Raw genomic sequence first — 22,995 nt, forward strand, 5'->3', positions numbered from 1 at the left:
GTATACCAACCTGAGCACACATACGTAGAAATTTTCATCCTCTTAATGCTAAACACGTTGGTTATGGGTCGATTGGACTGGTTGGAAGGGGGGGGGGGGTGAGGAAGGGGAGGGGGTAAAGGGTTTGAGATGGGCATGAACCATCATCCATTGGGGAGTGTGCGAATTCTTGTTGCTTGCTAAACAGCTCGACACAACATGAAACAGAAATTGCAGAATTCTTTACGAGCAAATATAACTCATGTCATCACAGCGTGGAGACATTCCAAGAATGTTAAAAGGACGTCCATGAATTATGAATCCACTTTAGCGGCTACTTTTTGTCTCAAGGACCTCCACTATTAGCGTATCCGTATCGGACGAGAGTAGTATCTTGAGATACGATTTTAAAGATTCCTTCGGATTCCGAGCTCGCATCTCAAAATAGACCGGAGCTTTATCGTCCTCGCAAGATGCATGCTATTAATGCTCTTAATCTTATTAAGGCAATGATTAAGAGCCAACGATTGTTCAGGTGCTTGCTTGCTGAAAACAATTCGTATCTTAAAGCAATCGTATGTTGAATTGCTGATGCATCCGCATTGTTAGCGTAGTCGTCAACCGATTTGACAGGTTAACCATAGAGTTATTACCTCTTGGTCTTAGAGAGAGCAATTCCATCTTGAAGAAAGAACACACTCTTAATTTCTCTTTGGTAAGCTGGCAAGCTGGCCCCGATGTGATGTCATCCAATTGAGCCCACAAGCTGAGTGAGTGTTGATCAACAGCCCCTGTCAATGTAGTAGGAAAATGTCCGGAGGAAATGCCACTCTTTTCTCGCACCGCACTTTTCTGGATGGCAATCGTCCTTCTAATTGTTGTCCTCATCATCCCGCCCGTCAAGGCCCAAGAGGATCTGCTGTCATCCGCCCTTGGGCTCTTGTTCCCGCCTGTCTGCAACGCCCTTTTGATCCAGTGTGTGGTGGAATGGTCGCGATTCTTTCAATTCCGCTTACAAGTCGACATGGTCGATATTTTTGATCGCATAACCGAACGAAAGCGAGAGTTTCGCGAGCTCGAGGAAGAGATCCATGCTTTGCACATTCAGGCTCTTCAGCTCGAATCCGAGGCCCTTCAACAAGAGGTTGAACTCCGATTGGGAGTGCTAAGGCAGAAGAAAGAGCTTGAGCAACGACGACATGAAAATGCCCGAGCCCATTTTCGCAATCTCAAAGAAAGAATTCGAAACACGAATTGGAAAATTGATAGGCAAAAGAAAGTTCTGTCTAAGACACCCCCACCGATCTCCTTCGTTGACAAGCTAGGTAATAATCATGATGATAATTCTAATAATGAACACATTCGGAAATAATAGAAAGAACATCAGCCACCGATTCGAAATAAATTGTTTTATTATCTTGTTGAACATTCAGCCCATGTCCGAATCTTGACTATCCCCGGCTAAGAATGAACTTTCACGGCGAGCTTGTCCGGTCCCCATCATCTTGATGTCGACAAACTCCCTGAATGAAGGTTCGGAGATGACCATGAGGTCTGAGTTCGCTTGAGAGGGGCGAAAATCCCGAAAACAGACCTAGATTGGGTGATTTCCATCTCTCGATCTCTGTGTCTCCTTCAGCCGAGGTGAGGGAAGAAACTTTCCTCTCTATTCCGTCTTCCATCAGTATCTTCATCCTCCAACTCATGATAGAAGTTAGACAGTGGACGGTGATTGGTACCAAAGCTGGTTGGTGGGCTTACTGAGCTGGAGGATGAGAAGGGGGAGAGGACCCCGCTCTCCCAGAGATAAGGAGCGAATCAGTCCTCGGGATCTCCGGCTAACAATAACAACAACAGGATTACTGTCAATTTCTGAAAAGCACATTGAAATTGACTCCGGACAGACGGCTTGTCAGGAAGTGTTGCGGAAGATAGCCAGAAATGACTGTTTCCTTTGAGGCAAGGTCGATTTATGAAATGTATTTGGTATATGTTTTTGCAATGCACACTACCATCAAGATAAGTCGCCGTATGGTGGGTGGTTGATCAGAATGGAACTCATGTTAAGCTCCAAATATGACTCGTCTTTGCACATCTTGAAATTTGTCCCGTCTTCAGAAATGATCATTTCCATGTGGATGAGCTCCGGGCATCTCCCAACTGTGTTTATCCAGCCTGTGAGCTTGAAGTGCCTCATAGCATTGTCAACCATGGGCGATTCGAAACATTGATCTGCATTGTAGGTAGTGTAGACCGTCTTGTTCCATGTTCTAATTAGTTGCAGTCCTGGGTTTCTTGTTCGTGCTTGTCTTTTGATCAGTGTTCGTGTATCGTTAGAACAACTCCAATCGAGCTTTTGGATCTCGTGGTCCTCTGTTTGAAGGGCCAGGCAGCAAAACATTTCTAATGTGGCAGATCACCAACCACCACGTCCAAAGGGAGCAGCCCCATCATTTGGCCAGCACCTTAGCTAGGTACTCGCTCACCCAGCGGTGGTGGCTCAAGAAGGTATAGCCAGTATTTGATGGCGATGGATGCAATCTGATTTTGAGTCGTAAACCAGTTCCTCTGTGGTGTAGCTGAAGAAGTTCAATCTTCATGGACCGTGACCTTGACGCAAGTTGCTGAGAAATTATTAGCATTCAGTCACAATTCAGCCATCCACCGATGGAAGCCAAACGCGGGTACCGATATCGCTTTGTCCTGTGATATGCAAGACGAACGGATTACACCATTTTTAAGGACATCAACCCGATCCCATATGAAACCATTAAGCGTTTAACTTTTCACTCCCCCTTGTCCGCCCTTCGATCCGCTAGTTATCGAGACACGCATTTTAAAACCGGCGACTATGACAATGACGTCCGTCGCGCTAAACAGCAGCACCTAGCATACAAACGGATAGCTCTTCAACGACTTTTTTCGTGGTCGTGGTCGTTCTCGTCGTCATAACCAGCTTTTCGGATTACAGATTTCAAACAAGCCACTAACAACGAGAAACTCTCCAGAACTCTCGGACGAGATATCAACGCTGAGCCCACTCCGGGTACTCGTACATACATGTATGGTATTTGGCAGGACATTAATTCATTGAATTGGATTCGCCCAACCCTCTCCTTTTCGAGTCTCCGTCTCCCTCTTTGAAGCCTTTTATTGTCAGCTAATGTTTGATAGTGAGGCGACTGACTTGACACCCTTTGAGATATGAAAGCTCTTACTACATTGACAAGTCAAACGGGCGGCTGCCGAATTCATCTAAAACCAAGCGACCCAAAAAAAGTTTCACTCGAAAGGAAGCCTTTTTCCAACTCGCACAAAGGAATCGAAGAAGTGATTAAATGAAAGAGAACCCGGAGCTTTCAATAAATTTGTCGGCTTATCCGCTCTCGTTCTGAAAAAGGCACCGAAGTTCGTTCATACAAAGGTCCCATTTTGTTCCCGATTCCTGGCACCAATTTAATGCTTCAGCAACGTTCGCAAACAATGAATCCCTTTACTCCCATACTAGAGACATGGGAGGAGGGATTGTTAATCTGTTATCATTCCGATTTCATCACCAATCAAGCTAAGGCATAATATTGTCACGACAATGCTCTGTGTGTGTCTCGATTGCCGTGTGCACCTTTTGCGGTTGAGGGATCTCTGTTTTGTGTTTCTTGCGGTTAATTAGGGTGGGGAAATGCCCCTCCTCCTTCACCATACAAATATATAGATGTATATATCTGTGGCGAGGGCCAAGTCGTTATTCGTTATTGACATGGTCCACGTACGTAGTGCAAGTGCTGTCCTGTCGGTCCGTCCGTCCGTCAGGATTCACTTGAATAGTATGACACCCATAGGACGAAAACAGTAGTTCATGGACACAAACAGGACATGCAAAGGCACTCACTCACTCACACGCTCAGATTGGATAATATCGTAGGGAACAGGAGCCAAAATGAGGACGAGAGGCTTGATTGATGAATTGATCCAATTGTATTCGTGAGCCCAAAGAAAGCTTGTCACAATACATTAAACAAGCAAACAGTCCCCGGACTTGACGCAGATCTTCTCTGGAGACAACTCGTCGTTGTCTGGTCAGTAAGCTTTTTAGAGTAAGTCCTGATGAATGAGGGTTTTTAGAGGGGTTCAGGGGCTTCCTGTCCCGAGATTGTCCGAGGTTGGGCAAATCGATGGCTGGACGGCCACAGTGTAATAACAACAACTGGTTTTTCCCCTTCAAAAGCATGCTCTTTGAAGGGAACAATCTGCTAGCGGACTCGGAGTGGATGTAGGTAGGCTGCTTAGGCCAACAACGAACGACGACCATCAGTGACATTGATTGACATCTTCAAAAGGCAGAGAGTGTGAACTACTGCCGAATGTGGTAGTATTTCTCATTTCTTGTTCTCGAGACAAATATTTTACCTTTTTTGTCAAATGTATCTAAATGCTTCTTGTGTTTGACAGTTTGGAATGCGTTTAGTTTCAATGCTTTCAGACCATTTTAGAGTTGCTGTAGTGCTTGTCGCTCTTTCTAATGTATCAATGTCAATGCTGAAAGTGCCCTAAATATGCACGATCACCTTGTTACCCGGTCCTGTTGTAGTCACATGTACTCATAGCACACTGCACAAGCTCACACAGAGAGCAGTATAAAGGTTGTGCAGATGGATCTGGGATAATTCATCGGCCCACAATTGAGATATTCGCACCAAGATTGTTCCCTCCAATCCTGTGTAAAGGCACAAAACGCGGAAAAGTGTGAAAATTCCACAACAAACCCGTGAAATTTTCTCTGACAACTTGTTTGGGATTAGTTGGCTGGCGGACAGGGTGAACAACAAATTCCTTCCCCATTCATTTGGGGAGCTTTCAGGGATCATCACCATCATCGTCATCATCATCCGACATTGTCCAATTTTGGTAGGCTAAACTCTTGCACCCTCAACAACAAAGTGCCTATGTGTTAAAAATCCCTTGGAACGCTCGAGTAGTGTAATATGCGTACTCGTACCATCCCGAAAAAGGACTCTGAACATGCCAACAATGAAGGGATAAACACCCTCTCATGATTGGTGTGAGACCTGTTATAATTTGGTTTAGGGCCGTTCTTGTGGCGATGGGGGTGGTGGTGGTTCTGCCCACTCATTCTGTAGCACTTCCTAATGGATTAAACACATTTTTCGGCGCAAAAAAAACTGGTCCATGTTTGGAACTAATCGATCCCCTCTAGTTTTCTCGTTCATCCATTGGATGGAGTTCCTCGCCTTTGCACTCTACGGTTTGGGTCCTCGGATGTTTTTAAACTCCTCAAATCCCTTGGCTCCATCCTTTTTGTATTGTGGGATGGGTAATTTATTGACAGATTCTCAACCAAAATAGTGTCTCCAATGGGCTCCTCACACTCCGGGGTGTTATTGTCGGTTCTTGGTGATGTTGATACCCGGTTCTGTCTGATGGTGTTCAATACAAATACACACTCCACCGGACAGGGGTATCTCCTATGAATATACAACACCCACCACAGACACGACGTCGTATGCTCATCTCGGCTTATCATTGGACAGATCGCATCTCGGAACGAATCCTCTGCTAGTGGTACTATGGTAGTATAGTAGTGGTAGTCCTGTAGGAGTAGTCGTAGTAGTGGTATGCTCACCACTACGTACTACAATGGAAGCCCCCTACACACATGCAATGATGAAAGAGAGTGGAACTGATTTTCTCTTACAACTTGTAACAGGCATTAGGGTAGTGGTGTCTGTGTAGGTCTGGTGGCTGCAGGCTGTAGTACTAGATACAACAGACTGTTCATAAACAAGCTCAGAATCCTACTCATATTCGTGCTAGCCACTCAAGCACCCCTGGAAAAGGAGAACGAACGAGATGAGTTCCCTGGGTTATCATCCCAAACTCCTCCCCTCAGCAAAGTCGTGTAAGAGCAAAGGAGCACCGGTGCTTGGAGAATCAAATATGGCCTCTCTGGATGGAGTGAATAAGTGAGTGGAGGAGCACTTTGGTTCCGAGCGGTTGGATCATGACAGAAGTACCATCTGCTAATTTCAGCAGTCGACTTTTGTCCCAGCCCAACGACAACTATCCGGTCGTGACACTCCTAGGAATAGGATCGGTTTTTTGGGAGGGGAAGGAGGGGGGAGGAGGGTGCATTTTCCTGTGTTATGTTGTTATTCCCTTACCATTTTACGTTGATCTTATTATTTTATATATGGGCTCGAAATAGGTGTTTTTCTATCTATATTTCGCAATCGGTTGATTTTAAAGACGCTATTAGCTTGATTTTGAAGCCTTAAAATTAAAAAATTAACCATGTCCATTTTCACTTTCATTTGAATTGCTCTCGGTAACAACTTGAGGCCCCGGATAATAGAATGGTACACCTTATTCTGTTGTTGAGTTGCAATTCGTATCAATTAGATGTAATGGCTCAAACACGCAGTTGTTTGTTGAATAGTAGATGTACCTGTGCGATCGTCGTCTCTAACAATGTCGATGCTGATACGAGTGACTGTTGTCAGTGTTCTCGTTGTCATTATGGTAGAGTTTAGTTCGACTATCAATTCTGATAAAGGAGATTGATAACACAAACCTGTTTGAAAGAGGACTTGAATATATAATTCGGCTTTATTTGAGTCGTGGTCGTCGTGAACTCCGCTATCAGCAAAACTTAAGTGCTATTAGGGTCCACAATCATGAATCATGACTATAATGAGAAGGTTGATTGCCAAACATGAAGTAAACGAATTTGCTTAGGCCTGTACGAGTAGATTGTCTATTCAAGATGGTGGAAAAAGAGCTGTTTCACGAAGCCTTTGGCCAGAGCTTCACAAGTGTCATTCATTGCCAACAGCTCGTGGGGAACAAGTGGGAGAAAGAAATTCGATGATTCCTTCCTTCTCCATCCTCCATCTCAAGTAAGCAAGCATGGAAAATGAGACATGAAATAAATTGTCTTGGCGTTGACAACTGTCTCCACTTAAAAATCTAAAATGAGTCTACCAACGAATGGAGGAACGAACGAAGAGTCACTGTAGCGACTGGCTTTGAATTTATTTCGTCATGACAATTTGATCACGACATCCAAGCTGGCCAACGACCATGAACCATAAAAAGAGACGGACTTGAAAATGAAAACGAGGCTTCAGGTCTCCCAAACCATAGAAAATCGAACAATTGGTTGGACTTCACATTTGAAGTGCGGAAACCCCGATGCTAACCAATTCAAGAGTGGGACCATGCGGTCGGTGATTATCCTCTATGATGGCTCCAAGTGTCCGAGTGTAGGAACATTGATGGTTAGCTTAAGAAGAAGGTCCAGGAAGGAGCACGTACCACTAATGCCACTATCGACTCTGGACATCTAAATACGTTCCTACCCTCCCCATTTCACAGCAGGGGGTTCCAAACCGTTCAATTCATTCTTTGGAGGCTCTCCCGGATGACTTCTGTGGCGCTTCATCTATTCACTCTCCCATGTGGTACTGCAGTGTACGCGTACATACAAACATACAGTAGCGTTCAGTTCGCTTGTACTAGAGTCTCAAAGACCGTCTAACGGAGGGTAGAAGTAACCAAGGTGCTAAACATGTTTTGCCTGCCACATATTGTATCCCTGCTCCTGAGGATGAGGAGACCGAGTCAGATTGATAAATATCAGAGATTAGTATGTTCGGATTATCTCTCCAGGGTATACCGATTTCACTTTCGACAAAGACAAACCCCTCGAGCAGGATCAGTTGGATGCTGTATGTTGGTCTACAACTCAAATAAGTGTCCGGATATCGCATTGGCACAGTATTTCGGTTGCTACGAACGAGGCTCCTCCTTTATCTCCATGGACAAAGCCCATTTTCCAGCTTCCCTTATTAATGATAGGCCATCCCATCATGACTGCCGGCCATAATATCAAGCTTTAGCCCTGAAATAGAAAGAAAGAACGAACGAACGAAAGAGATGAGAGTTCTTCACCTTCTTTCACGTGTGGATCGTAGATCGCAGTCCAGGTACGTACATACGGGCGTCTACATACGTACGTACATAGTAATGTCGATGTACAGTAGTACAGCCCTATTGTTGTCGGTCCCGTTGGCCCTGGCTTCCAGTCAGCCACTCAGAACATTCGTAGCTCTCTTTGTCCATCTGAAGCCTCCGAATGCTCCCATGATATCACTTTTTTTGGCCCCCCTTCTCTGTTTCTCTCATGGCCTCTCTCTCCCCCTGTTATCTGTTTTCTACCAATAAGAAATGAGTTTTGAACGTGACGTGATTTGGCAAAAATCGAGGGAAAAACCTTTGTCACAAAAATAATTTGAGGAGCGCCAGTTTGTGCGAGACTTTGGGTGTTAAAGAAATACAGAGAGAGCGAGAGAGAGAGAGTATGACTTCCCAACAAAGCCAAGGCAGGAGATAAATCGTTCTTACTCGTCATCTCGGACCTTTATAGGGTACTTTCGTCCTCGAAAAGGCCAAACAGCCAGCCAGAGCAGCAAAGAATGCTATCCAATTCACGATTGTGACTGGACGGTATTGTCATAAAAAATTGCTCGGCAATTTGGCATCTTGAGGGCGTTTCGTTTCTACCTCTGCTTCAACGTAAAGCACTCGTTTCTCGTTTTGTTGTCCTCAACACCGCTGACGATTGCGTGGGGTCGAATTGGATCATTGAAAGCGGCTAGCGTCTAAAGCCAATCGCCAGTCGACCCCATTGTCTCTCTTTCACATATTTTCTTTACCCACGACAATGCTGAGGTCCACCATCCATGATGATAATGATGAGGGGGACTCTCCTTTCATCCCAGGTTTGATTTTACCGATGCGAGGTAATGCAAATTGGCTAGACCGATCTGGCTGAGGCGTATTTCACGGCTTTTATAGGCGGACTAAATTGAGGCAATTATGACCACGGTGTTGATTGTTAACGATGTTGAATTATGTCTGACCTCCAGAGTGTGGAGAAAAAGTGCCTTGAATGGGGAACGAGCTCGCGGACATGAAGAGTGAGAAGGAGGGGGAGCTCGATCTTTTCCTTCTTTCAAGCACCCTCAGGACAATTATGTCTTGATCCTTGGGACTCGAGTGATGGCCGCTATGGCCACTACTATCGCCTGAGATCGTTTCGGCTTCTCTCAGAGACCTAGAGAGATTCAACAATTTCGGTATGGTGCCTTTGTGCTGCGGTTTCCAGGCCATTGAGAAATACTTTACCCACCCTTAAGATTCGGAATTGACTTTCGAGGAGCCACATTGGTGGACAACTGTCAAAACAAATTAAGACCCACCACGAATCGTACGGAAAGCAATAGAAGAGAGAAGGTGTATCGACCTATTTACATACATATGTTTACAATAGTTTTTATATGTACTAGCATGTAGACGAGCCACTTTTTATGTATTCAATGCCCCGGCACTAATTGCTCATTGTGATGAATTGCTTGTCAGTGTACACCGAAATCTTCATGTTTACGACGTTTCGCCTCGAGGTTGTCGGAAAACCAGATTCGGATTTGTTGACAAAACTCGTCGTGTTTTAAGGTCCGTAAAAAAACGAGCACCTCAGTCCGGGAAGAAGTTGGATAAGAGCGAGAAACTATTCAGAGTATTTCTCCCCTCTTCCTCGTGGGTTCTGACTAGGTGGTCATTGGATGATCCTGGTTGAAATGGTGGTGGTGATGGTAGTGCTGCTCTTCTTCTTTTTCTTCTTTTACCCCTGACCGAGTGGTGTTTGGAGAATCACGCTGAGTTTGTTGGTACAATTTCCAATGCGATCGCTTTTATTTCGGTTCAAAAGGAAATCACTCTCCAAGACCGTGAGATCGAATTTGTGCATAAGAAAGTGGAGAAAATTCCATGAATAAATTACAACCACCACGACCACCACAAGATTCGAGTTGTCACATTCACAATTTCACATACATTGGCATTCGAACTCGTGAGAAGGTCGTCAAAATTGACATGAATGTCCTCAATGGGCTTTGGACATTCATCAATAAGCATTCCATGAGCAATTTGTCAATGTGAACAATTCCACAATATTGCACGAAAAAGAAGAAGTAAATCTGCTCGTCTGGAACATTGGTTCCTTTTTGCCTCCCGAATTTTCCAACATCTCTTTCTTCGGTCCGAGTAAAGCTAAACAAAGCTCACCCTCGTGTCAGAGAGAGCCAAGAAAAGCAGCGCACCCCTGTGAGTGATATTGACTCACTCATGAATCCATTCCATCCCCCTTGGGTTCTGGAATGGAGTTTCTCTCTGTGCTCAATGTTCATCCTTTGGATTGGGATGCTCACAAGTATGTGAGAGTGGAAAAAGATCCATCTAATCCCGAAATCTCCGATCTCATTCTACCGAGTGCTCCTGAACAAGGACTCGTTAGCCGATTTTTCTGCACTTCTTTTGTGTTCCTTCTTATTTCTCTCATTGACTTGTTCTATTTCCAGGTAAGCATCCTCATCTTGGCATTTCCTTGCGTGGTTAGCTTGAGTGGGAATGGAGAGGAATGAATGAATGTCAAACGTCACTTTCACTTACGTGCCAGGCCTGCGGTTCTTTAAATTTGATCATCAGAAGGTTTTATTCATCTTTTTTTCTCTCTCTCTCTCTCTTTTTTCTCTTGTCGTCGAGTGGCCTGTCATGGGATTTTAAAGGAAGGAATTAAATTATATGACTTGAGAGACATGACAGCGCATTGCATTCGTCAGAGCCCACTTAGTGGCTTCCAATCCCAGAAGCCTATTAGTCCTAAACCAACCATACCACGGGCACTATTTCATTCAGATAGTTGGTTGTGGCGGTGCCTACGAACCCCCATACCTTGACTGCCTTAGTATTTTGTTGTACTACTACAACTACTACTTCTTAGTGCTTGTGTTCATCAGTCTCGCCGTGCTCCTCAGAGGCTTCTCAATCGGCCATTCATTCTCAAGGATGAATGACATTGCATGCAAGTCCAATTTTCAATGACTGGGTCGGATTTTGGCTGAATGATTGTAGCTTCTCTAATTGAGGTTTGTCTCCAAGAAGTTGCCAGTGAGACTGCCGCATAGTGGGCCATTAGACGTTTGATCCACCATTAACTGATCATCGAGGGTATGTATTTACCTACAATGAACCCACGCACCCACACACCAATGCGCGGAATCACACACAAATCCATGCCGTCAGCAATGACTTGTGAGAAACGTCACATTGCTTTCGACAAGATGATTGAAAAACACATCAAATCACCGCCCTGATGACGTGGTAGTGGGCATGAAGACCATCTAACCTCAATCATTTTGCTTCTCTTGTCTGTTTCAATCAAACTTCAACGCGACGACGTCGGATTTCGTGGCATTTTCAAACGACAGGATTCCCCGGGAGGAGGACGAGGAGGGGAGGGCATTCCAATAGATAAGGCCCAATGAATCGAATTCGTGCAAACTGATTTCACAATGAAAAGGTTGAACTAGCTTCACTTAGATACCTTCAAAAAGTAGATGTTTGGTCACATTCAATATCTGATTTTTTTTACATTATCGGCGTTAAGCTGGTGTTTCCATCAATTTGATCGCAAAGTCAGGGTTTTTATTCTTTCTCGATATCCCTCTTACCCCCCACCATGAACGATTCAATGATCGGCTTTTGATTGTCTGCCAGAATTCCCACCATTCACCCAGTAAGGTCCACTTAACTTTTTCTCAAAGCTCCCAAGAACACTTGAATCAACTTTCGAGTACTAGAAGTAGGAAAGGATCCAGTGCGACGTTCTTTTAAGTACCTACGTGTAGGAGTCAGTGTCGATTGTCGATATTGACGGTATGAAACCGACTTTTGTCCGTCATTTCGTCTTGGAGGTCGAGATCAGCATCAGGGTGATTGCCCTCTGGTCTTATGGAGCACCATGTCCTTCCTCTCCATCCAGACTGTCTCGATTGGATGGCCATCGCTTGTTGACAAGAAATTCATGTCAGGACTAAACAGACATTCCTATTCATGTTACCGTCCTCATCAAGATCGTAGCGAATGAGTGAAGGAAGGACTTGGGCACGAGCTTTCTCATCTGAACTCGGTCCACGGGTTTCTCCTGATTTGTTCGCTCCACCTTGTCCAACGAGGCCAGAAATAACAACATCGACAACCACCACCTCATTCTCGTTCCCCTGTTACACTAGCACGACCACCACCACCTGCAAGGCTAGAAATTGTCGCCAGAATTGATTAACGACATAGATAGGGGGAGGGGTTCAGAATTTAGTCGCCAACCTCCCGTCGACTTTGCTTAGTAGCCCCACTCACTCGCTTGTTTTAGTTCATTGTGATGTCGTACTTACAGGACATACATACATACATACTGTACGCTGGTACGTACTCTGAAAGAGGAAATACTGCTAACTCCCCCATCTACTACTGTATGTACGTACACCTAATACGTAGATTCGCCTATTTCCACATGGACTTGGAACTGATAGTGAAAGGAAAAGGGTGACCAGTTCAGCCAGTAGACCCAAAGTTGGGACTTGGATGCATGGGGGGCATTCAAGTGCTTCTTCTTGTCAGCCTAACCGTGTGGATTCAAGTCGCCGTCGTCCTCCCCTTTTGCTCAATCTTGGAGCCGACCGACACTTGTTCCCAAAAAAATCCAGTTCAAGGCAATGGAGTAATTCTCTCCTGGTGTGAACACTTATGTCGAACCATTAGTGTTATAACCTCCTTTCCTAGCATTCGCTGCGTACCCGTACTACGAGTACATGCATACTCTACGTTCTCCACGGACTTGGCCATTGTTCGTGGTGTTGGATGGTATAGCAGCTCTCTACACGTACGTAGTAATGTGTGCGTACATTATTATTCCTGAGTACTATTTGTGGGAGAAAGGTCTAGGGGCAACATTTGGGGTCCTCTTTATCGAAGTGCGGCTTAAGCTTCCCAGGATTGAAGACTGACGAGGAATAATCTGGCTTGATTGCCAAAAGCTTTTAGTGATCCAAATTGAACCATTACACCATAACCATTGCATGACTGTCCGTGTTCGAGCATCCTGTACATATCATAACAAATACCCATTGTAATGGTGGCTATGTCATTGAATTGGAATGAAAAAATGTTCGCACGCACACACAAGACGACTGACGGACAGAGGAATGCTATTTAGTATGTAGGTCTTGGTGTTAAAGAGTGAGACTCTACCGTTTCGGTTCCTGCACTTCCCTTGAGCGAAAGAAATATAAGGTTTATGAGGCTTTTTTTTCCTCGTCCCCCGTCTCCAAGTTGAATGGACGGAAGTCGTCCCAGTGGCATGCCGCACAGTAGGACTGACGCTAATGTTGTCTTAACAAAGCAAACTCCATCCAAATTGGGAACGAAATGCAACTGTAAATCAGGGCTGTTCATCTTCCCGCTACCTCATCTGTCGTCATTCTTTCTGGAAGTGTCAAATTTAAGTTTTCTCTTCGGCTTCATCTGTAAATAGAGAAGTGGCGACCCCCTGTCCAGTGAGGACGAGCACACATTATGATACTTTCTCAGTACTGCTACTTATACTACTACCAACACTCCGTTCTTTGGTTCGTTAGGTAGGTGTGCGACTACGGGTCCAGCCACCAGAGTCATTGAATGGAAAGAAGCAACGGTCGTTTTGTCTTGGCGAGGCCAAGACGCTCGCATTTTCCGGTGTTTCCCAGCATCCACTTCCCAATGGAAGAATGACACTCACACACTTCTTGATTTGGGTGTCGTCTTTTCCGGTCAGTTCACCCAGGAATGTGAAACTACCGTCATCCAGCTCACCTTCCCCACCAAGTTGGTTGACCACGTGCCCAGAGTGAGCTCACTAACGAACGAAAAGCAAGGTGGACCAGGATGATGATGTCGATGATGATGATTTTGGGATTTCTTCTCGCTCGCTCGTGTTGTCACAGATGACGATAACGAGGGTTAAGGACGGAGGAGTTTTCTAGAGTAATCACAACAAGAACAACAACAACCAGGTTTTGACCCCTGGTGAATGGGGTTTTTGACCGGTATTAATTAACTGATGTGTTGTCTAAACATTCCCATGATGGATGAATCAACAGCAGTGCAACTGATACCTCTGTCAAGGAACTCGATGTTCCGCCCAGGACATACTGAGCAGTATAGTAGACGACATCTGGAACCATGATATCTCTTCTGGCGGCTTTGATTCGGCTCGGCTTTTCGCCTCAATCTGTCTTGAAATGTTTTCTTCGTCCAGGCCAGACTAGAGTTAAAGAGCTCTCAATCTCACTCTAACCAGACCCTTTTAAAGCCAATTATTGGCTTAATCCATGGGGATTAGTCCCCCTCGACAATTGAGTGAGTGAGTGAGCTCTCCATTAAATCTTAAAGCAAATTTTTCTTCCAAACCAAAACTGAATCATCAAGAGCTCCTCTGGCTATTCCCAAAAGGGCTGAGACCGCAATTAAAGTGTTCAAAATCTTTGTTTGACACTTTATTGATAAATGGATCATGACTTGAAACTGAAAACTTTGGGAGAACGAGAACAAAAATAATCACTCCGTCCGCCAGTCTTTCTCGATAGTTCGCTTAAATCCTTAATGCTTCTGGGAATATCCTCGACCAACCGACCGATCTCGCCTCCTCAGCCTTCGGTCCCAAAAGCCCCATTCAATCTTATTCTACGTAATATAGAATCCTGTCGAGAACAAATGATCGAATTCATCCGACAAGTAATTCACATGTGTTAAGATACTTTGGCTTACAGTATGTTTCAAGGTTGAAGCTGAAGCAAAAAATAGGATGAAACGAAGGACATGTTCCCATTAAGTTTTAGAGTGCGTTTCATTAGAGGATGAAAGGCGAAATGCTTTTTTTTCATTATCTTTCACACCTTTGCTTTCGGATGCATATAAAATTTGCTTGCAATGCTCTCTAAGTCAATTTTTAACAATGAAATGCCAACTGTGCCACAAAAGGAGCAGTCAGTGTCTGCTCGCACAAAGTGATACGGACAAAGATAATGATCATCAAGCACCAGCCTCTTCTTATCTCTCCCTCTCAAGTTTTGTGTCGAAAACTGCTTTTTGTTTCCTTCACTCATGATGATACATGTGAGAAAAGGTTAAACTAGATAAGAGCAAATAAGACAAGGAAGAAAGATGTTTCAGCTTCAAATCTTGTTACGAGACTCTCACTTTGGAAAGTTTGAATCAAAGGGGGAGGGGATCGACCGTCAATGGTTCAAGGTGTTGACAGGGAGGCTCTTGGGCTAATGTCCGATGAGCCCAATGAAGTTGCACAAACTCCTGTTTATCTCATTGACATGTCGTTAATGGCTGTGGCAAATGTCTGTCCAAACAGACGAGGCAGATTGGAAATGCATTTAAGCACGTGTAGTATTGAATGTACGTAATGGTGAGACAACCACTAAACCTTTCTGGACATGCTTGGCAATGCATCGCTACTTCCCCTAACTTGAATGGACACACACCATGACCAAACCTCAAGTCATCTCACCAGTGTTAAGTGCTAAGCCCTGTGGTCCATCCATCCTCCTAACTCGACTCCTGCATTACCAATTGAATGAGCAAGATTGTCCAGATCGCATTGACATCTTTTGCCCACTTTGTCAGGTTTTGAAAAGGCGTGTAGAATCTCTCTTTAAGCTATTTATCTCCAGAGTCGATTCATTCCATGGCCTTTACGGGATCCATCAGCCCAAAAAGCGACATTTCACGCTCAAGATCAAGCTCTTAAAAGCCAGGCAAACCTATCCACTTGAGCTCGATACACAGACACAGTACATAGGTACACATACTACGCAGAGAGAGTGAACGAGCAACCGAGCGATAGATAGAGAGTGAGTGAGTGAGCGAGTGAATAAGACCTCACAAGTTGACCACCATCTCGACCGACAGAGTCGGATTGTATGGAAAAAAGTCATATTGAAGCGAGATGAGGGCAAGAGGATGCTCTTTCATTGTGAACCAGGTGAGGGATCATTTCAGCCCTGAACCGAACTGTCAAAGCATTCTATGCCGTAGTTAACAACAATGTCTGTTTTTTGAGGTCAAAAAACACCTTATTTATCTCCTTTTTTCTTCCTGCGCCTACAGAACAGAAGGGTACACAATCCTTTGAGGTTGATCTGAATGAACCTGGGTCGTTCTCTCAGGGCCTGTTTGACTGGACTATTAAGGTCGTTGTGTCGCTTTAATGTGACTTTACACAGTGAACGTGAATTGTGGTCCATGTTCAAAGGCACCAAGTCCTTGGCGAGTCGAAATGATCGAGTTCGGGCTCATTTCCATTTGTGTCAGTCATGCACAAATCAAATTCATTAGGAATTCTAAAGCACCTAGGTGGTCAGACTGTCTGCCAGTTAGAGGCCAGATTGTCAGTCAGCCAAGCCAAGAGTGGAGCCATGAACTAGAAGAAATCAAGACCAAGATCTCTTCACATCTTCATGACTCAGCTCAGTTTCTTCCCGCTTGAAATCGGGATGACGCGCGACTTTTTTGTGCCACTTTAGCGAGAGATGAATGAAATACTGATTAGGGCTAGAAAGAGTCACCTCCACACCACTAAGGACTACAGTCGCTACATCTTACAGGACAGCTAACACGACTGCCTTACAAGAATACGGACTCAATCCCGAGTATGTAGTTTTGAATAAGATTAGAATGATTGAAATCCAAGAGCTGTTTTCTGGCCTCCTCGCCAGAGACTGGAGTGCCAGTTAAGCCGGCTTAGCAGTGTGAACGAGATAAATGAAGCTCTGAAAGACTCCAGACACCTCAATAATCTTTGGGCGTTTTTCAAACGAGAAATATCTGTAGTAAAGTTCGAGTGGATGGCCAGGGAAAAGCAGTCATTTCTCAACCCAGGGTAATCCAAACCGGACGAGGTGAATCCTCTGGGATGTCGGAACATTACTCGTGATAGGTGAGCTCGGTTCTGAATCTAGGAACCTGGATTTGCTCGGCCAGAAGTCTCTGTTTTTACGTCTTCGTTGGCGTGTGAACTGCCTGAAGATCAATTGGATGGGATTGGCGAAATACTCGGGATTATGATCAGAGTCGAGTCTGTCAAGACATGATTAGAAATGATAATTCACCCGCAAAGACAAGAAAATTGGCTTCGATTGACTTTTAGAGAGCGCCAATCCAAGGTGGGTGTGTTCAGAAAACATGCGCAAGAGCCAGTATCCAAATATCTTGGATGTCTTCACCCTTATTGACGCCTGGATGCAACGTACGTACCTCTGTATTCTCGGTAAAGGCTTTTGGTAGACTGCTTTTGACAATGGATTGTTAGCATTCTGGACCATTGTCATTGAGATTTTTGCCCACCAATATTGAAAGCCACAAGAATTGTGATCCAATGGCTTCAGAACGCCTTTGTTGGGCACTCATTGTCATTCAGTGACTGTGCACGGACGGACCCGGAGTCAAAGTTCTATATTTGGGGCGCGTTTGTTCACCTGATCACGATCTTTTTTCCCTTCCCCGAAATCAGTCCAAAAAGAACCATGTTTCATGGCCCCTTCAGTTCCTTGGTCGTCTGCTGTGGTGACAAATCAATGGTCATCAATGACGATTCCAGTCACCCAAATTTGGTCTGAACATGAGCAAACACGCCAGATTTCTACACAAACCCACCGGCCTGAATCCAAAATTGGACAAAGGAGAAATGTGTTTTTGATGTTTGGCTCATGCTGATTTTTCAAAGTCCCAGTAATGATACGGTGTTTGGGCGGTTGTAAATCTTGCTCAAGTTTTTCCTTGCGGTTTCGCTCTAATATTACAGTAAATTACTCTTCTCATGCCCCAAAATGCGAAGAGATTTGGCTAGTAGGAAGACCCACTCCTTGTGAGTGAGTCAAGGCACTCTGAACGAGCTGGGCCAAAAGATCTATGACGGAAATTGGGCCGGGTCCGTTTGTCTTCTTGATTGAAAAACAGTGGTTTTCCAAGGTGTCATTACCAGTGTCATTTAATCACTTCTGTTCAAACACAACGAGATTTTCCAAGGTACGCTGCTCGGCCATTTCAACAAGCACCATTCGCCATCAACCATCCCCCATCCATCCCCCCAAAAACATTTGCACGTAATTGCAGACTGTCGGAGACTGGTCCTCCGATTATGTCGATTCTTACGGCACAATCCTCAGTGACCACCACTTGAACGTAAAAAGAGGACGACTTCTTAATGATCTGTCGTCACCCGGGGATCATCCTCGCCTCCAGACAAACCCATGGCTATAGCCAAACAGCCAGGAACAAGCGATCCCTACTAGTACTCGTACATGCTGCACTCAATGAAGGGACGCATAAATGAGTTTGTCTCTTGTATTGGCTTAATTCTACAGGACTGACAAATGAGGGGAGGTTTCATGGTCAGAGAAGGATGGATGGTTTGCTTTCTGACACATTTCCGTCCCTGACTGCATCAACTCTTTCCTTCGTGCTCTTGGGCATGTCTACGTACTGTACGTGAATGGCCATGCTTTCAGTAATGTTATGGTTGAATTGAGTGACTTGAGTGACATTCCGAGGTGATAATCTGGCCATGGAAAAGCAAACCCGACGAGAAGCCATTAGATGGTTTTGATCAGTTTACAATGAAGGCGATGCCGTCTGGTATTTGTCTTGTCCGGGAAATTGGGAGGACAGGCACCCAGGTGCTTCTGTAAGAACTTGGGGTCTGTTTTCACTTGTTCTCCCGACAGAGATGAGAGCATGGCTGAGGCTTGGAACATGGAGCCCGGTCCAGCCCTGTCCAGCCCAATTTACCTTTGTGGAATGGTTGAGCGACCAAATTACCCAATAACACCCATGATTATCTCTATCCCCAATCCATTGTTGTGGTCTTTCAAGTCAACCCTAGCTTCCCGTGGCGAAATAGATATCCTTGTCTGTGACGAGCATTCCGCACACGATCCTCATGATGATCATTGGTGTTCGAACGCCGTTCGTTCGATATCCCTCTATATGCACAGAGGGTTCTAAACCGAGAGAGAGCAAGCCACGTCGCCGATCATCGGGAACACCAAGGAGATCACCACAGTAGTTGAGTATCTCCATCCGTGGTGGCTACACAAATTATTTGCCCAGGAAAAACAATCAATTGCCCGCAATTGGCGTCATCCCTGCTCCCACGATCATTCCTCCACACGTCCAGGAGTTGGGGGGACGGCCGCCATTTGCCAGACGATAGACATGGCCCCAGGGGTTGGGGTGAAGTGGCTCAACTACTACGCCACTTACTACTACCAATGTAGCTAGCTGGTACTGCCTCTTGATCGACGGTGTTCTCGCCAACGCCGTCGTCAGCGTCTTCATCTGTACCCTCGGATCCTCCTCGGGACAGATCTCGTCGGATCTTCCCGTTCACCCCAATGTGGCAAACCCGAGTAGCACTGTAGTTGGACGGCCAACAACAAACTACCCTGGCAATGAACCGCACCACACTGAGAGCTCTCTTTTTCTCTCTCCCTCTTTCTCTGTCTCTCTCCTTCTCGTTCTCCGCTTTCCTCGATTGGGCTGTTCAAGGGGAGATTCAAATTGCATGCAAGCAAGCAGATCTCTGAGATACGACAACAACTACTCGTACTACTACTACTAGTACTACATCCATCTACTACTAGGACGACTACCGTGCGGCTCTTAACTCGGGCTTGTTGAACTCGTGTAATGCGACCAAAGCAAACTCGTTGAAGTGGTCAATCGGTTCGGACACGGTTTTTACGCTGTTGGTTTCTCAGTTTGAAGTGAATCATCTGGACGGAGTGACAGAGCATCATGCTTCTGACACCCACCGAGGTGCTGCATTCGTCGTTCGCTCATACCACAAGTCCGTCAGTTTTGCCTTCGGATTTCGCCTTACTTTCACCTTCGAAACAGCACCACCTATTAGCGTCTTTGCCCATGGAGAACTTCCTTATGCGTCCGACTTCGGCCTCCTCTTTGGATAATTTTAAGGTCAGTTCAGGTGACATTTGTCCTGGTGTGAACTAGGTCATTCATTTTTGCATAATACGCACAACCTAATTATGTATTGGGTGCTCTTGGTCAATTGAGGACAGAGACCGACTGGGGCCGGGCCCGGTAATTTCCATCTTAGGACTCATTTATCTTGGACAAGTCGTTGTGCGTACGTGAAATTGTTGAACGACTACAAGTGCAAACTGAAACATGCAAAACCTGCTCAAATTATGTCTGGCTTGGGCTTATGCGAGTAGACGAAGTTAATTCGGTCATCCGTGTAACGGTCGATGCCTCCCAAGGGGGCTTTTGATCCCGGAGTTTCACCTTACAGCGTTTAAAATCTAAACGACTAAGACAACGATTCTCTGGGGGTGGCGTTTTTGCTGGAATTCATTTTGTGGTACGTCCAGAATAAAATGTCTCACGTCCCGCCAAGATCATGTTGTTGTTACATTCCAGAGCTCTGAGCAAAGTTAACATATTCACATGTCAACCCCTTTCTGCGTAACGCCGTATTGCGAAGAGCATGCATAGTGTGCTATGTGCTATGGTACCGTACGTGGTTACGGGGCGCTACATACACTGGTCCAATGACCAAGTGCTGTCGTCTCATGGAGACAGTTTTTCGAGTCAGTTTGTCTAACTTACGACCTCTGAAGTCGTTTGACACTCTTAACCTTGGCCGGGTCCATAATTCTCCCATGGCTTAAAACCAACAACTGTGCGAGCTCATACCCGTCCTTACCCACAATACTTACATAGTGTATGTACATGCTATACACTATAGTAGTGTGCTCGTACGTAGTAGATATCAGCAGAACAACACACTGCCTTGAAATCGATCGGGGGAGGGTTAGGATTGTAGCATAAGGGATCGCCGAGTGAGTGAGTGAGGGAGGGAGTGAGGGAGAGAGAAAAAAAGCTAGAAAAGGAGAGACGGTCCCCTGCCGAGGGATCCACATGATCTGTACACTGACAATCCATGGTCTATCCCACCCCCTGCCAAACAGGCGCTCCAGGCCTGTGGACAAGCACAATATCCTGATGAGATATCTCACGGTTTTCATGAAAAAATGTTTACTTTGCATTAAAATACTTGAAATATCTCCCATCATCCCAGCCACCACCTGCTACCGAACTGAACTCAATCTGCCTTTGACTTCTGAACAATAAGCAGTGAGCACCCTCAAGACTGCCTGTTTGAAGGCAGTGATGGATAAGATCGAATGTGAAATGATCCCCATTATATATATGTGAAGTGAAGAAACCTACTTGGAGAAGTTCCCTCGTCAAGTCTTAAGTGCTCTATACGTTACCAGAGTACGCGCGATACTTGCAATGTTCAAAACCAACATAACCTTTGAGAGGACATGAGAGTGGGTTGCGATTTTAACCACCTTCCAACCCCCACCAACCCTCAAATCAGAGAAGCCAATTATGGTAGCATCGATTTTTGTTTCATGAATGAACCAGGCTCGGGGTCCTTCCCAGTTGAGCATTAGTCCTCCAACGAGAGTTGAGGGGCGGGCGTCGTTAAGACAGAGAGGGCGGGACGCGTGACCGCCTCCAAATGATAGCTTGCTCGTAAAGTGGTTTCATGGTCGGGGTAAATGATAGTGGTTGAATGGGACGCCTCAGACGAAGGCTGGAATTATGGACCAAATCTATCTCCTAAACCCTTGGTAGAAAACGCCATCTCTCACACACTTCAAGGGTCTCCTTAGCGGGTGTGAGTGTGAGTTTGGCCAATGAATGAACTAACTAGCGCAATAGACTACATGCTCACTGGTGGTGGGATTAATATTGGATCTTATCTAGATTGAAGTCTGAAGTTTATATATTCTGAGGGGGTCTTGCATCTTGATGTGGTGTGCAGTACGAAGCACTGGAAGAGCTCTGCACGATATTGAATCATTCCCATGCTCTTCGCCCTCCTCCCTCATCGAAAGAAGCTCGTCTTTTCAATCATCACACCATTTAAAAGTGCCAACAGTGTTATGAGAACATTGAAAAAATGTTGTGGCTTCCTCAGTGCTGGATATCCCTAAGCTTGGCTTCTGATTCCATTGCGTTTTGTTGATTTTGGGTCTGGATTGTTGATGATGATGAAGATAATGAGTTGGGAGAAGAATCAACAACATACTATAACACTCAAAAATCAATAAAGTCAAGCGAGGACGACTGACGACTATGGGAAAATGTAGGGAAATTCTGAAAATTAGACTCCAGACCCCACCTTGATCATGGGTGCTTGGAGTGAGTAGTGCTGGATGGGGACCTGAGCTCAGCACGAACTCCCGGGAATCATTCAAATCAAGGCATGAGGAGGAGAAAATGGATTGCTTTACTCTTTAAGACCTTCTTGGGAAACAAGATGAAGGACGAAGACGTACGTAGTTGTGCGTTTTTCCACTGCAAAATTCATGTGGAACTCCCAACGTCGAACATGAGGGTGGTTATGAGCGTAGGATCTCGCTTATCTTGGAGTTGCTCCTTAGCTATCTGGTTTGGGCCTCAGCTATGCCCACGATGGCATTGGCTTGAGTCGAGTAGTACAGACGGTGTAACTAAAATGGAAGACCATTAGAATATCTGACATTCCTCGCTTTAATGATTGATATGAGCTGGCTCGGCATTGTGTTTTGGTCTCAGTTCGAGGGACTTTTCACAAATGTATTTCGCAGTAATTGCACTTTCAAACCCAATAAAGCGGGCAAAAAAGATGCCGTTTCAAGGTACTTATTGTGCACGCTGAAAACGTAACTGATGCAAATGTATTATTGATTTGTCACTTAACCGTCTTTTGAACCGGAGGGGTAAAAAATCGCATTAGAAAATGCCTCGTCTTAACAAGCATCACCTGGATAAATACTTTCACCGATGAAGTGACCTTACAATTCCCTCGACACATGTTTTGGCTTGTTAACACTCACTAGCAATGGCTTAGTTGGAAGTGCCTCATTATGTTTATTTGTTTGTTTGCTTGCTTGCTTGAAACCACTTCTTATCCGGGATCGTCATGGTCCGTGACTTTGACCAAAAACATGGAATTGACCTCTGGCGAAACAAATT

The 22,995-nt window shown here is 45.1% G+C and overlaps 1 protein-coding gene and 1 long non-coding RNA gene across 3 annotated transcripts in view; one reads left to right on the forward strand and one right to left on the reverse strand.

The window, feature by feature from the left end:
- LOC131884688 (uncharacterized) overlaps positions 1 to 1,201 on the reverse strand; it is a 4,252-nt gene extending 3,051 nt beyond the window's left edge. Inside the window, exon 1 of the long non-coding RNA XR_009373745.1 lies at positions 633 to 1,201. This is a non-coding gene — a long non-coding RNA (uncharacterized LOC131884688). The remainder of the gene's footprint in view (positions 1 to 632) is intronic.
- LOC131884673 (homeobox protein araucan-like) overlaps positions 1 to 22,995 on the forward strand; it is a 42,565-nt gene that overhangs the window by 12,570 nt on the left and 7,000 nt on the right. The window contains exon 1 of one of the 2 annotated variants that reach the window (XM_059232515.1): positions 19,645 to 19,917. The exons of the other annotated variant lie outside the window; for it this stretch is intronic. Coding sequence (XP_059088498.1) covers positions 19,738 to 19,917 — 180 coding nt within the window. The 5' untranslated portion in view covers positions 19,645 to 19,737. Of the gene's footprint in view, positions 1 to 19,644; positions 19,918 to 22,995 lie in introns of those variants that run through there. 2 annotated transcript variants of the gene reach the window in all.

This window comes from Tigriopus californicus, chromosome 8, assembly GCF_007210705.1.
Source record: "Tigriopus californicus strain San Diego chromosome 8, Tcal_SD_v2.1, whole genome shotgun sequence".
Taxonomy (NCBI): domain Eukaryota; kingdom Metazoa; phylum Arthropoda; class Copepoda; order Harpacticoida; family Harpacticidae; genus Tigriopus; species Tigriopus californicus.